The sequence below is a fragment of the Convolutriloba macropyga genome, chromosome 14 (genome assembly GCF_964194025.1).
Source record: "Convolutriloba macropyga chromosome 14, txConMacr16.3, whole genome shotgun sequence".
Taxonomy (NCBI): domain Eukaryota; kingdom Metazoa; phylum Xenacoelomorpha; order Acoela; family Convolutidae; genus Convolutriloba; species Convolutriloba macropyga.
In genome coordinates this window covers 31,676,653-31,690,036 of record NC_134481.1, presented here as the reverse complement: position 1 = coordinate 31,690,036, position 13,384 = coordinate 31,676,653, and the positions used below count along the sequence as shown (strand labels likewise).

At 36.8% G+C, this 13,384-nt stretch overlaps 2 protein-coding genes across 4 annotated transcripts in view; both read left to right on the top strand.

The window, feature by feature from the left end:
• The window catches only part of LOC142353321 (large ribosomal subunit protein uL4-like), a 152,407-nt gene that overhangs the window by 60,504 nt on the left and 78,519 nt on the right, over positions 1 to 13,384 (top strand). The gene's annotated exons all lie outside the window — the stretch shown is intronic.
• LOC142353318 (SWI/SNF-related matrix-associated actin-dependent regulator of chromatin subfamily A member 2-like) overlaps positions 1 to 13,384 on the top strand; it is a 51,330-nt gene that overhangs the window by 21,650 nt on the left and 16,296 nt on the right. For all 3 annotated transcript variants that reach the window (XM_075405549.1, XM_075405551.1, XM_075405550.1), the window contains exons 8-14: positions 6,246 to 6,399; positions 6,800 to 7,120; positions 7,478 to 7,793; positions 8,111 to 8,367; positions 8,546 to 8,735; positions 9,157 to 9,344; positions 9,754 to 9,984. In XM_075405549.1, the coding sequence (XP_075261664.1) occupies positions 6,246 to 6,399; positions 6,800 to 7,120; positions 7,478 to 7,793; positions 8,111 to 8,367; positions 8,546 to 8,735; positions 9,157 to 9,344; positions 9,754 to 9,984 (1,657 nt within the window). The remainder of the gene's footprint in view (positions 1 to 6,245; positions 6,400 to 6,799; positions 7,121 to 7,477; positions 7,794 to 8,110; positions 8,368 to 8,545; positions 8,736 to 9,156; positions 9,345 to 9,753; positions 9,985 to 13,384) is intronic.

Genomic DNA, 13,384 nt, shown 5'->3' with positions numbered 1-13,384 from the left:
AGGTTTTGATAAGAAGTTACTAAAATTTTTTTATTGGCTATGGATTACTTCTCAACTTTTTAATGTCATCAATTTTAGCATTTTTTAAAATAGAACTGGCAGTTTAAAGTTTTTTTTGTAAAATTTTGTCATTTTTTAGGAACTTTCTCAAAACTCAAAAACAATGGAACCTCCTCAAGGGTATGATAATAGGTTACTGTATGTCTTCTAGATGTAATGAAATGGCTTTCAAGATTTAACATAACGAAATTTAGCATTTAATCGCAAAACTTGATTTTTTTTCAAATTCTTTGACATTGTGATTATTCAGGTTTTTCATAACCTCAGGGGTCAGGAAGTTGCATTTAGTGTTTGATAATAAGTTAGTGAAAAATGTTTATTGGCCTTAGAATAGTCTTCGACTTTTTAATACTACATTTTTGGCAATTTTTTGATAAAACTTTCAATTATTGTCAAGTCTTTGAAATTTCTGTCATTTTTTAGGTTTCTTCAGCCTCAAGAGCCAAGGAACCTCTTCCAGGTTTACTGCATAGTTTCTCGTTGTAATCGAATGTTTTTCTATATTCTAATATCCCAAATTTGCAGTTTTTTGAAATTGTATGAAATTTTTGGTTTCTCCAGCCTCAAGAGCCAAGCAAACTCCTAAGGTTTAATAATAGGTAACAGCATAATTTCTAGATGTAATAGAATGTTTTTAATATCAGGAATTTAGGAAATTTTTTTTAAAAAAATATTTGCAATTTTTTTATTGATTAGTTTTCTGGCACCATGGTCCCAGCGACCTCCTCCAAGGTTTGATAATAAGTTAGTGTATAGTTTCTTGAGTTAATGGAATGGTTATCAATATTTCAATGACATGAGTTTTAGAAATTTTTGATGAAATTTAACTTCAAATTTTTGTTTCAAGTTTATGGATCTCTGAGACAGTGAAACGATTTCACGCTTGAAATAGGGATACTGGATAGTCTCTTGAGACAATGAATTGGTTATGAAGATATTAATATCACAATTTTGCAAGATTTTTTAAAGTTTGAAATTGTTTTTAAATTTTTTGAATATTGTCCTTTTCTGAGTTTTCCGAGTTTAACGATGATTACTGGCCATCGAAGATTTTTGTATCTTCCAGATGGGTTGCATGATAGAACTTCAGAGAAAAAAATGGTATTGAACACTTTTTTCACTGCGAAGTGTGAAAACTTTTCTTTTAAATTTTGCACTTTTCAGTTTTTTCTACGTGTTTTAATCACTAACAAGACTAGAAAACTAGAAGTTGCAGAGTCGAATCTAATCATGGAAAATATTCTTAGCTCTCTCTCTCTATGTTGGGGTTAATTTCTTTCTCGTTCTCGTTCACGTTTTATCTCTCACACTCTATCTCTCTCTCATAACTCTTTTGTTGATTCCGCACTTCAGCTGCTCTTATGTTGCCTGGTTTCATTATCTATTAACCTCTCCCCAAGCCCCATCAAGTAAGCTAAAGCTAGCCGCTTTCAACTGGCTAGCTACTGGCGAAGCCAACTGCTCGCCGGTCGTTTGAGAGCAATTCGCCCAACGTTAGTCGGTTATGTTTAGTCCTTTGATCTTTTTATGGCTTTTTTCGCATGACCGATTTTATGTCTTACCGTTCTTTACCTTCTTACCCTTTGTCGTCCTGAAAAATAAGATAAAAAGGCAACGCCCGGAAAGCATTAAGTTCTCTTTAGACCTAGGCTGTCAACTTTGCTTCACCGAAACTTTTTGGGAGATGCAAATTCGTTGTGTGATCGGCTTTTCTTGTTTGACTCCCCACTTCACGCATGATGTTTTATTATAGCTACAAAGCTGTAAGCTGAGCGGAGCTCTATTGTTGTGCTCTTGGTTTTGTAGTGCGAATCTTTTTCGTTTTACATTTGTTCGCACATAAAAGCTGAGAAATGAAATTTTTCTGAATCTCTTCTTCCTCCCACTACCGGCATTTGTGCGCGTGACGTCATTTATCTCCCTCCCTCTCTCTCTCTCTCTCTCTCTCTCTCTCTCTCTCTCTCTCTCTCTAGCAAGTTTTTAGCTCATTTGCGCTTAGATTTTGATCATAAGTGACTTACCTCAATCAATAGAATGACTTTTACACTTTAAAACTTTAGTTCGATTTGAGTTAGTTTAATGTCAAAGATACTCGTATGTGTAAAAATGTTCCTAATGAAAAGTCTTCTTCGCAATTATTTTTAACAAGCTTTCTAAATTTATCGCTCAAAGTTTTTTACATAGCTTTTTGAGAGGCTTGGAAAACTTTACAACTTATATCTTCATCTGTTTCTATCTCTATTATACGGCACGCAAGTCTAATCTTTCGCAATATTTCCGGTAATCTGCTGGCTATGTTGATTTAGGTAAGGTTATCTAGGAGTTTAAATTGAACAAAGTTTTTTGTATTCTACCGGTTTTGTTTTTGCTCAAAATTTTCGAATGGCTTTTGCGTCCTTGACTTTTTGCGTTTTGCTATTTAAATTGCGTTCTCATTCACAATTCCAAGCAGCTGATGTCAACTGGCTGCAGTTTACAGTATTATATAATAGCCTCTAACGACGTGATTTACTACGCTCCCCTTAGTGAATCAGGCTGCAATTGATTAGAGCTCCCACTGGTCATTCGAGAGCAATTCTTTCTAGGTTATGTTTTACATATCATTTTATTTGGAGTTTTTTTAGCTGCGAAGGTCACCGTAGCTATCTATATATGGCTGTTTTTTAGGATTGCAGGAATTGAATTGTTTTGGGCGCTGTCATTTTTAACCACACTGAAACAGGAGTGTGTGGAGTGGAAAAGCGAGTGATTTTGAAGCATAATTTATTTCCTCTGTTTGTTGTTTCAAATTCAGTGGTTGGCTGTTGTGTGAGTTTAATTCCCCTTCGAGTCGATTCCGGATTCTTGCTATTTTTGATGTTTTTTTCTGACTTATTGAAGCCAGTGAGGATTCAAATTAGAGTGGTAGTTTTTATCTTGTTAGAGTAGTAAAGGGAGCGGTTAGGCTTGGAACGTGATTTTTGTTTGAAATAACCTTGGAACGAGAGAGAACTTGGTATTTCAAAAAAATTTTGTTTGAGAAAGAATTTTTATGTGCGGCAATTTGATTTTGTCAGTAATTTTTCTCCTGAGTGCTATTCGTTTGATACCTATTGATTTGATGTCTTCTGATTGAGTCTATTGGTAAGTGTTTGAATTTATCAACGGGATTTTGTTTGAATTTATCAAAGTGAAAATTTTGGTTTTTGCTTTTTTTTGTATTTTTTTGTTGTCTTATGACTTAGTTTTCAATGACAAATCGCATTAGTCAGTAATGAGGCATAAGTGAACCTTAATAATGGTTCCAGTTCATGGCTAGTGGTTTTCTAAATTTGACTATTTATGCGTTTTGCTAGTATTTCTTGTCTTTTTTGCTGTCTTATCATTTAACCTTATTAAGGAAAGTCTATAGTCTAATAGGGATTATTGTAATTGAAAGAATTGTTTCAGTTCAAAGCCAACGCTTTTTTTGTTCTTTACACTTTTTGTTTTCTAGAGATGTTATCTATTATTTGAGTTCTTCTGCAGGCGTTTATTGTTCATTATGTTGTCTTATCTGTTATGCTCATTAATGACAGGTCTCGTGTTGATGAGATTGCTTAAATCAGTCGAATTATTTGGTTGAGTTTATACCTATCGCTTTCTGTGACTTGTAACCTGTTCGTTTAAAAATATTACTGAATTTTGGGTTTGGCTAGTGTTTGTTGTACTTATTTCTGTTATTACTTAATCTCATTAGTGACAGGCTTCATCGGTTGATAATGTGAGTTTAGTTAGAAAGAATAATTGTTTCAATCGGTTGCTATTATTTTTAATAGCCGCGAAGCGATAGCGGCTATTATTGGGGACATCGTGGTTTTTTTTTAATTCGTCGTCTCCATCGATGATTCTTACGACCTGACTTCTTGGAATTGACTTCTTGGAATTGACTTCAGTGACTTCTATTGTTTTGCAGTTAAAATTTATGTACGTGACGTCGTTTCTGCTTTTAGGTCAATTGCGTGACTTACCTCACTCAAAAAAATGACTTCTGAACTCACTTATGGAACTTTAATTTTTATGAAGATTTACTAATTAATAGCGTGCATCTAAGTAGTGCCAATCTTGTATGCCCTAATTCGCGATTATTAGTCTTGAGTTTTGATTTCGAATATCAATTTTGAAATAGCTATTTAGGGGCTTTTTCCTTATAGAACGTATGTGTCAAAAAAAATGACAGTCCGAAGCTAACCCAAAAAGTCTAGTAGTCTATTAAAGGACCGATTGTCAATCTGTCTATCTTTCTTTAGTTGTTTCAATTCATGGAAGGCCACGAGCGTCTATCGCGGCTATTTTCCGGCAATCTGCGGGCTATGTTCTTAGGCTTCCACACTACTTGTTTTCGAAAACTATTAGCGAGATCTTGCGCTAATTGATTGTTGTCAAACGAAGATTATAACAATTATATTTAATCCTGTGGTCTTATTTGAGCGACTTTTTGCTTGACCACTTTTACGTCTGACACATTTGACTTTGACTCATAATCAAGCTAAAAAGGTAGCGCTCGGTGGGCGGTAAATTTTCTGAGAACCTTAGTATACTCTAAGAATGCGATTCAGTTAAACTTTTGAGGAGACAATTTCTTGGTTTGAAGGGCGTTTCTTAATCTTATAAGTGTGACCCCCTCAATCACACAACCCCTCACTCAGCCCTCCCAAATGAAAACACCCCCCCCCCCCCCCCTAATACTCTCCTTATCTATCCTCCTCCACCTGGCTTCTGCATCACCGTTCATCTAGCCTTTGGAAACCGACACCCATTGCTTGACCCCCACACAAACTCCGGTCGCCCCTATTGCTAGCATACCTAATCTCCAGTTGGCTACTACCGAAGCAAACCGCTCGCTGTTTGTCTGAGAGCAATTCACCCAGTGTTAGTCTTTGTTTGATTTTTTGTCTTATCATTCAGTCTCATGAATGACAGGTTTTTGGGTTGCTGATAATGAACGAGTGCATCTAAGTAGTCGTTTGAGTTAATATCAGTCGTTTTGGTGATTTTCACAATGCAAGTGGATTTTTGAGTCGTGCACATTTTTGTTTTTCTTGTGGTCTTATCGCTTAGTGTCCAAAATAACAGTTCTTATTGCCTTTGTATTTTTGGCCAATTTTTTTTGGCTCCACGTTTTATCTTACGTATGCATAGTTTGGCATGCAGTTACGAAGTTATCTAGCTTTGATGCCAATGACTTGGAAGTATGACCTGATTTTGCCAGTTTCGTGGATTTTGCTTTTTTTGCTGTTTTGTCCTTGATTTTTACAAGCTTGTTGAATTGTTTACTCATTCTAAAGACGCGTAGACTCGGTATTTTCTTTAAGAATCTCTAAAACTAACACCACTTTATTAAAATACCGACCCTTCGCATCCTTAGAATGAGTAAAAAATTTACACAAGCTTGTGAAAATTATTAACAGAAACGGCAAAAATTTTTTAAAAAAATAGGAGAATCTGGCAAAAGTCAGTTCATATTTGAATGTTAGTGTCGAAGTAAAAGAACCTCACAATTGCGTGAAATGGTCTTGACTTCTCCAGACTGGTTTCATTTTTCTCATCGTTTAAAGTGCTTTTAGTTAATAGGTAATCTAAAATGAACAGTCAATACCGATAAACTATATCAAAAATAGAAACAGTATAAACCCGTAATGCCAAATTTTGGATGACGGCTGCTTGAACTTTGTTCTTATAAGTCTTATTTGCCATCTCTGATGCTTACTGGCATTGATGCTAGCCCCTGCATCCCCTCATTGAGAAACAAGAGTATGTGTAATTACAGAATGACATAAATAGTTCGCACATTAAAAGCAATTTTTGCGTAATTTTTTGTGGCCTTTCAATCCCAATCGGGGTATGGGAATCAATGGCGGGTACTTTCCGGCGATTGCACGGGTAGTATTTGATAACAATGGTTGGGGATTGCATATCGGATTTATAAAGTAATTTTTGGTGATATTTTTTGGATTTATAAAATAATTTTTGGTGAGCTTGAGCCATTTCTTTAAAGTGTATTTTTGAACCTGTCTGGCTTTGAATTGTTGTTAGTGAAATCCTAATGGATTATCTAGCTTCTTTGCTTGGAAAAGGATCATGCTCAAACTTTCCGTCAAAGGGGGGTTAAGAAATCTAAGTCAATGAAGGGAAACAAAGCGCTAATTTGTCTTCATTGGTTTCAGAGCAATCATTGCGAAGGCGAAGGAGGATGTTGACAAGGAAGAGGATTACAAGTCGAAAGACAACCAGTCCTACTACTCGATTGCCCACTACAAACGCGAAAAGATCACTCAACAACCCTCAATTTTAGTTAATGGAACACTCAAACCATACCAGGTACCCGATAACATTTTAGTGCGACCTCCCCAGGACTTGACCCGTTCATTATATTTCCTTTAGAATCAAAATGCTGTTTGGATATTGACTATCGAAATAAATGAACCGCTGCACATTTCCCAAAGAACAAATCTATGAGTGTACTTAATGGATTTATGTCACTGAGCACAATTAATTGATTGAAAGTGGATGCTTTGCTTGTCTATACAACTCTCTACAAGTAGCCATAAGATACGCGTTAATTCATACGTTTTAAAAACCCAGATTCAGATAAAAATCAGCGAAACGCTTCGGTAGTGCTTTGAGAATCAATTTAGATCTTTTTGGGCTGTTTAATTGACTGGCATCTTTTTAAATTTGGTATTGCCCAGAAAACTGTTGAGAAAGTGTTCAATTCTAGCTGAATGGTTTGGAATGGCTGGTATCTTTGTACAACAATAATCTGAACGGAATCCTGGCTGACGAGATGGGTCTGGGCAAGACCATCCAGACCATAGCCTTCATTACGTACCTGATGGAGGTTAAGAGAGTGAATGGACCTTACCTGATCATTGTGCCCCTCTCAACCCTCTCCAACTGGCAGGGGGAGTTTGGCAAGTGGGCTCCGTCAGTAAACGTTATTGCGTACAAAGGAAACCCGCAGAACAGAAGAGCACTCTGTTACAAAATCAGAGCTAATCAGTTTAATGTGCTTATAACAACTTACGAGTATATTATGAAGGTAAGCTTTAGTGATAAAGATTGTCACTGTTTTTCGGGTCAAGTAAGAATATTTTTCGCAATTTTTTTTGAAACCTTAATCTACTGAAACTTTCCGTTGTATTAATGTCGGCCTGAATGCAGCATTTTTTGTTTGTAATATATTGATTATAGTCGTTTAGGGCTGTAAAAAATTCAACTGTATGAATTCGTAGCAATTTATGATAACCTCGAAACACGAATTGTTTTAAGATTGTTACTCGTTTCCAAATTCTCTCTTAAAAATAGCAGAATAATCATTTCTTCTCTGAGTTAATTTTTTTGCAATGACTTGATTTCTTTCTAAATTTTTCTTTGAAATTAATCCTTTTTTTACTAGGATAAATCAACGCTGGCCAAAATCCGCTGGAAGTGTCTGGTGATTGACGAGGGCCACAGAATGAAGAACCACCACTGCAAGTTGACCCAAACTCTGAACACCCACTACATTGCACCACACAGGGTGCTCCTGACTGGTACTCCCCTCCAGAACAAGTTGCCTGAGTTGTGGGCTCTGCTGAACTTTCTTCTGCCCAGTATCTTCCACTCCTGTGCAAACTTTGAACAGTGGTTCAATACGCCATTCGCTAACACTGGCGAACGAGTGGACTTGAACGAGGAAGAGTCTATGCTCATTATCAGACGTCTGCATAAAGGCAAGAATTAAGAACTCATTTCCTAGAATTGCGACCCAAAGAATTATCATCTACAATTGATGTCCTTACTCATTTTGATAGTATATTTGCTAGTAGTATCATCTCTCAATTAAGTTGGACAAATGATAAGATATCGCATCATTATCGAAGCAACTTTCAATGTTCGAGACTGCTTGTTGTCTTTCATCGCAACCTAATCGTTTCAGATATTAGGTATATTGTAAAGTGTAAAAAATTATATATTATCACCAAAGGTTAATTGTGAAGTGCGTCTCGAACCCGGATGCACATAATACAACAAACTGATTCTGTTGCAGTACTGAGACCTTTCCTGCTGCGTCGGCTGAAGAAGGAAGTGGAATCTCAACTTCCTGACAAGGTGGAGTACGTGATCAAGTGCGAGATGTCGGCCCTACAAAGACTGCTGTACAAACACATGCAGAACAGTGGCATCCTCTTGACTGATGGGAGTGAGAAGGGACAGTCTGGGAAAGGAGGCGCAAAGACTCTCATGAATACTATTATGCAACTCAGAAAGATCTGCAACCATCCATTCATGTTCCCTCACATTGAGGTAAACATCTTCAGAATTGTCTTATAGCATTCCCCCTCTTTCCAACTCAACCCGCGCCCAACTGAAAAAACTTTTTCGAAAGTAGAACTAAAGTTGATTGTCCGTGGTTAACTTCAACGTAGTTAGTTAGATTAAATGATGGCTTTACATTGTCTCCATGTTTGTCGTCTTTTTACAGGAATCGATTGCGGAGACGTTTGGTTATCCTCGGAGGGTAGTAAATGGAGTTGACTTGTACAGAGCTGCTGGAAAGTTTGAGTTGCTGGATCGTATTCTTCCTAAGCTGAAGGAGACTGGTCACAAAGTGCTCATCTTCTGCCAGATGACAACCTGTATGCATATACTGGAGGACTACTTCATATTCAGAAGTAAGTTATAGAACGGAAGTCCCCGTGTGACGATCCAACAGTCATTATTTCACGTATTAAATCACATCTATGCTAGGCAATGCCATTCATTATCAACGCAAAAATACACATTAGTTTTTTAACGCTGACTGAAGACGTATGGGGATTGAACTTAGGTTTGTTGTCAACATTCACCTATAGTTTTTGTAAGTTTTTGAGTTTTTAAGATCCTATATTTGGCTGACATGTCTCTTGCCTCTTTTCTCGACTGTTTTTTGTGAAAATTTTTAGACACTTAGTGTTGATGTTTTATTGGGGGGGGGGGGGGGGGGAATTGATGCTTCGAAGTCAGGATAACACTTATTGCATGACTCAGAGAACAAGGGAAGAATTGGTCAAATATTGTGCAAATGAGAGATCTTTGAAATGCACCGTGTTTTAGACTTCACGTACCTTCGACTGGACGGGACCACCAAGTCAGAGGAGAGAGGAGACATGTTGGCCAAGTTCTCTGACCCAGCTAATGACTGCTTCATTTTCGTCCTCTCTACCCGGGCAGGGGGACTGGGTCTCAATCTTCAGGCTGCAGACACAGTCATCATATTCGATTCCGACTGGAATCCTCATCAGGTATGTGGGAGAGAGAATTATGTAGACATGACACCAGTGTTAGCAATTTCAGACAGTTTGGCAATTATCTTACTGAGGTGAAATTTTAGAGGTCACAGGTTTGCGCTTTTTAACGGACTCGGGTGGTATAAGGCTAAGCAGAAAGAGATAGATGCTTAAAAACTTTGTTGCTGCTGCTGTTGAAAGCTACTGTCACTGCTGTCAAGAGATTGATTTATATTCCAAACTAGTCGCAAACAAGCACTACATATATTAAACTTTCTACTTTTATGACATATCGACCACCCAAATACGAAAGAGGGAGGAATGTCTCGATATGCCATTCTACTGCGAGCGACATAAAACATTTAGAATGTGATATTTTGCGTCTCTTCCAGGCAGTACTTCTCACGAATGTTTGATTGTGTAGGATCTGCAAGCACAAGACAGAGCACACAGGATTGGCCAGAAGAATGAAGTGAGAGTGCTTCGACTGATGACTGTTGGAACAGTGGAGGAACGCATTCTCGCAGCTGCCAGATACAAACTGAATGTGGATGAAAAGGTCATCCAGGCTGGGATGTTCGACCAGAAGAGTACAACCAAAGAGAGGCAGGAGTTCCTGTGGGCTATTCTAGCTCAGGATGACAATGATGATGAAGTAAGTTGTTCATTAGTGTTGAATTATTCACCTAACTCGCAAAACAATTTTAGTCATTTGAGCGCAATTCATCCAAAATCAATCGATTTCTAAGAAATCAATAGATTTGGTTGTATCACCGCCGGTGTTAAAATATTCAAAATGATATAATTATAGTGATCCTTCATTTTTGTGCCGAAATTGAAAGTAACAAAGCTTGCATTTTCAGGGCTATAGTTCATTTGTGAACTACAACAGGTCAATATAGTGATATTAATATGCTCCTAGTTTAAAGCTACAATATCTATTCATACCGAAGGATTTAGATGCCTTATTAATAGCCGCCGTCAGCCTCTCAGACGGCTATTATTTAGGCGCTCTCCTTTTTACGACTCGAAGAGGAGTATTGGAAAAGTCCTTTTTTAAATCAATATTATTGGAGTGAATTTTGGAGTAAAACACGTGAAAAAATTTGGAGTGGTTTTGTTGCTGAACAAAATGAAGAGTGGTGTAAAAAGAGATTAGTTTTTGTTCATATCGCTGTTTTCTAGAGAGCGAGAAATTCAGGTGTGCAAAAAATTCTGTAAGCGAGCGGAATTTTCTGTTCAATTGCGACATTTTAAAGTTTTTTTTTCAATTTTTTGGTTAAGACGTTTGGTTATTATTTCGTTTTAATTTTAGGCTAGTTTTGGTAGTGGCTTGAATGTTTCTGGAAATTCATGACTTTTGTGCTAATTCGGAGGTTTTTAATAGCCGCACAGCGATAGCTGGGGCTATTATTGGCCTTCTCTTGGTTTTTTTTTATTTCGTCGTCATGATTTTTGTTACGACCATATGACGTCACAGCCACTTTTTGTTCATTCGTTCATGCAATTTCAACTGAATTGCATGTGTGACGTCATTTTTCGCTCTTAGTGGAGCGAGTTTTTTTGTTCATGCGCGTGATTAAATTTTTGGTCACACTTGACTTACCTCACTCTCAAAAATGACTTCCTCACTTTGAAATTGACTTTTATTTACTTTAATTCAAAGAGATAAGGTCAAATGGGTGTGTGTCACTCTAAATGAAGGTTATTTGAGATCAGCTAATAGAGGCAGCAATAACTTATACAGATTTTTAATCAAAATATAACAGATCAGCCTTCAATGAAAAGACGAATTTTTTTGGTCTGTCTTTTTTACTGTTTTTTTAGACTGCCGGTCTACAAATCTATTGCGGCTATTTTCTGGCAATCTGCCAGCTATGTTTCATGTATTTTGCTCATTTTTGGGCTAATTTTTGCGAATTTTGACGATTGTTTTGTTTTACTCTCTCAAATGGATATCAAAAGAACCCTATTACTTGAACAATTTTTAGATAACAATTGGTTACAGTTTTGTGGATATGAAGCATTTCTGGTTGAGAAATATGACAAAAAAGGGCAATAATTGAAACAATTTTTCTTAATATTTTTTGCAGTTTTTCGTTTTTCGATTTTTTAGAAAATTTCTTAGCCTATTTTGACTTGCCTATTGTCTTGCGAGAGTCTGGATACCCTATTGTAGGAAAGAAGCCTTTCGTTCGATTTATGTGCTTTTGTAATATTAAAAAATGTAGCAACTTTCCAGTATTTTAGTCCACGTTGCTTATAAGAGCTTATTTTTTTCATGATTTGGCTTCAAGTATTTTTGAAGAATTCTCATACCCTTTAGTAGGTACTGCTTGTTTTGAGGAGATAATTTGGGCGGAGACAGTTTTTCGGGATTTCAATTTGTGGAAAAATTTTAACAGATTTGATTTTCTTGTTTTTACTTTTTTGTTATATGGTTTTGTTTCAAGATAATCATTAATAAGTGTAGGCACGTTTTGTCGTTTGAGTAGTTGGATGGCGTTTAAGTGGATCTCCACTTCGAGTCGTTTACGGAATCTTTCCGGCTATGTTTTTTATTCGTCGAGCAAAAATTTTTTCGTTTTACCTTAGTTCACAGCTTGTTTAAAATATTGCGTGATTACTTTTTGACTTCTCTAGGATAGTTTTACTTTACTCTCATTCTGCTTAAATCTGCTTAAAATGTTCTTTCCAGTTCAAGTAAGCTGAGGATCATCTGGAACCGTACTTTGATATGCGGTTGTTTGGGACTTGCCTTCTCTCTCTCTCTCTCTCTCTCTCTCTCTCTCTCTCTCTTTGTTGCGCACTTCTGTTTCATAATTTGTTTGAATCTTGTTTGTCAATATATCAAAATTTCAACTATTCTCTCCGCATAATCTTCCTTGCGGTCACAAATAAAATGGGTAAAAATCTCAGAGCTATACTGTTTTACCCCTTATTGGGCATACAGTTTTATGACCAGCCCTGTTGTATGCTATTTTGTTTTATAGTAAGGTGCTACTTTTCATCTCAATTAGACTAGTTGTTCAATTGTTGTACAGATAGTGACTATTTAATTGGTCTCAAACAAAGTTTGTAGTAACTATATTAGTGATGTTGGTCTTTTTTATGCGATTTTTTGCTTGACCGATTTTTCGTCTGACCCAATTGACTTTTCGTCCTCAAAAACGGGATAAACAGGTAGAGGCAAGCGGGCTTTACGTTCTCTGAGAGCCGGTCGTTTGAGAGCAATTCGCCCGACGTTAGTCGGTTATGTTTGTACAGTTGATGTTAAATCAAATGTTGGTATCGTTTCAGTCTTCACCCAACTCTCTATCCAAGACAGCCTCTTTATCGTCACACTCGTCCTCTCTCGCCCTGTCCCCTGTAGCACTCCAGGGCTATATTCTTCCGGCTGTGTTTAAAATTATTTTAAAATTCTCTTTACCTTTTGATCACGTTTTACATAAGTCAGATTTTCACGTTTGTCTTCTGACTTACCTCACTCACTGTTACAACTTAATGGATTCTAAATTCTTTAACGCAGTGAATTACGCAATGTAGTGAATACGGTCCATCTCAAAAGATCAAAATCCAAATCAAAAGATACGGGATAAACCGATAAAGCCCGGTCATTAAGTCATAGTGCATTAGGTTATCAAAGTTCATTAGAGCGATTGCTAGCTAATATTAGTATTAAGTTAATACCCTTCAATTTAGAAGCTGAAGTAAGTATAGGCTTAGAATCTCACTGACACTGCACACATGAGTTAGAACAATTTGGGAATTTTTTTGTCAATTTCTATCTCTTCTTTTTTCTTTTTCTGTTTCAATCCCGATGTGCTGTTTCAGCGGCGGCTATTTTCCGGCAATCTACCTGCTATGTTTTTGAAGTTTTCAACTTAATTTTGCTATCTCGTTTATGTACTAATTACAGTTTGTCCATTTCAGAGGGTTAGTATCATGGAATTTAGTTCATGACTGTTATACTCGTAACTTATTTCGTTCTTTGATGGTCAATCTATTCTTTGGAATCAACCAAACGGTTCCTATAATCTATCATTCTGTTGATC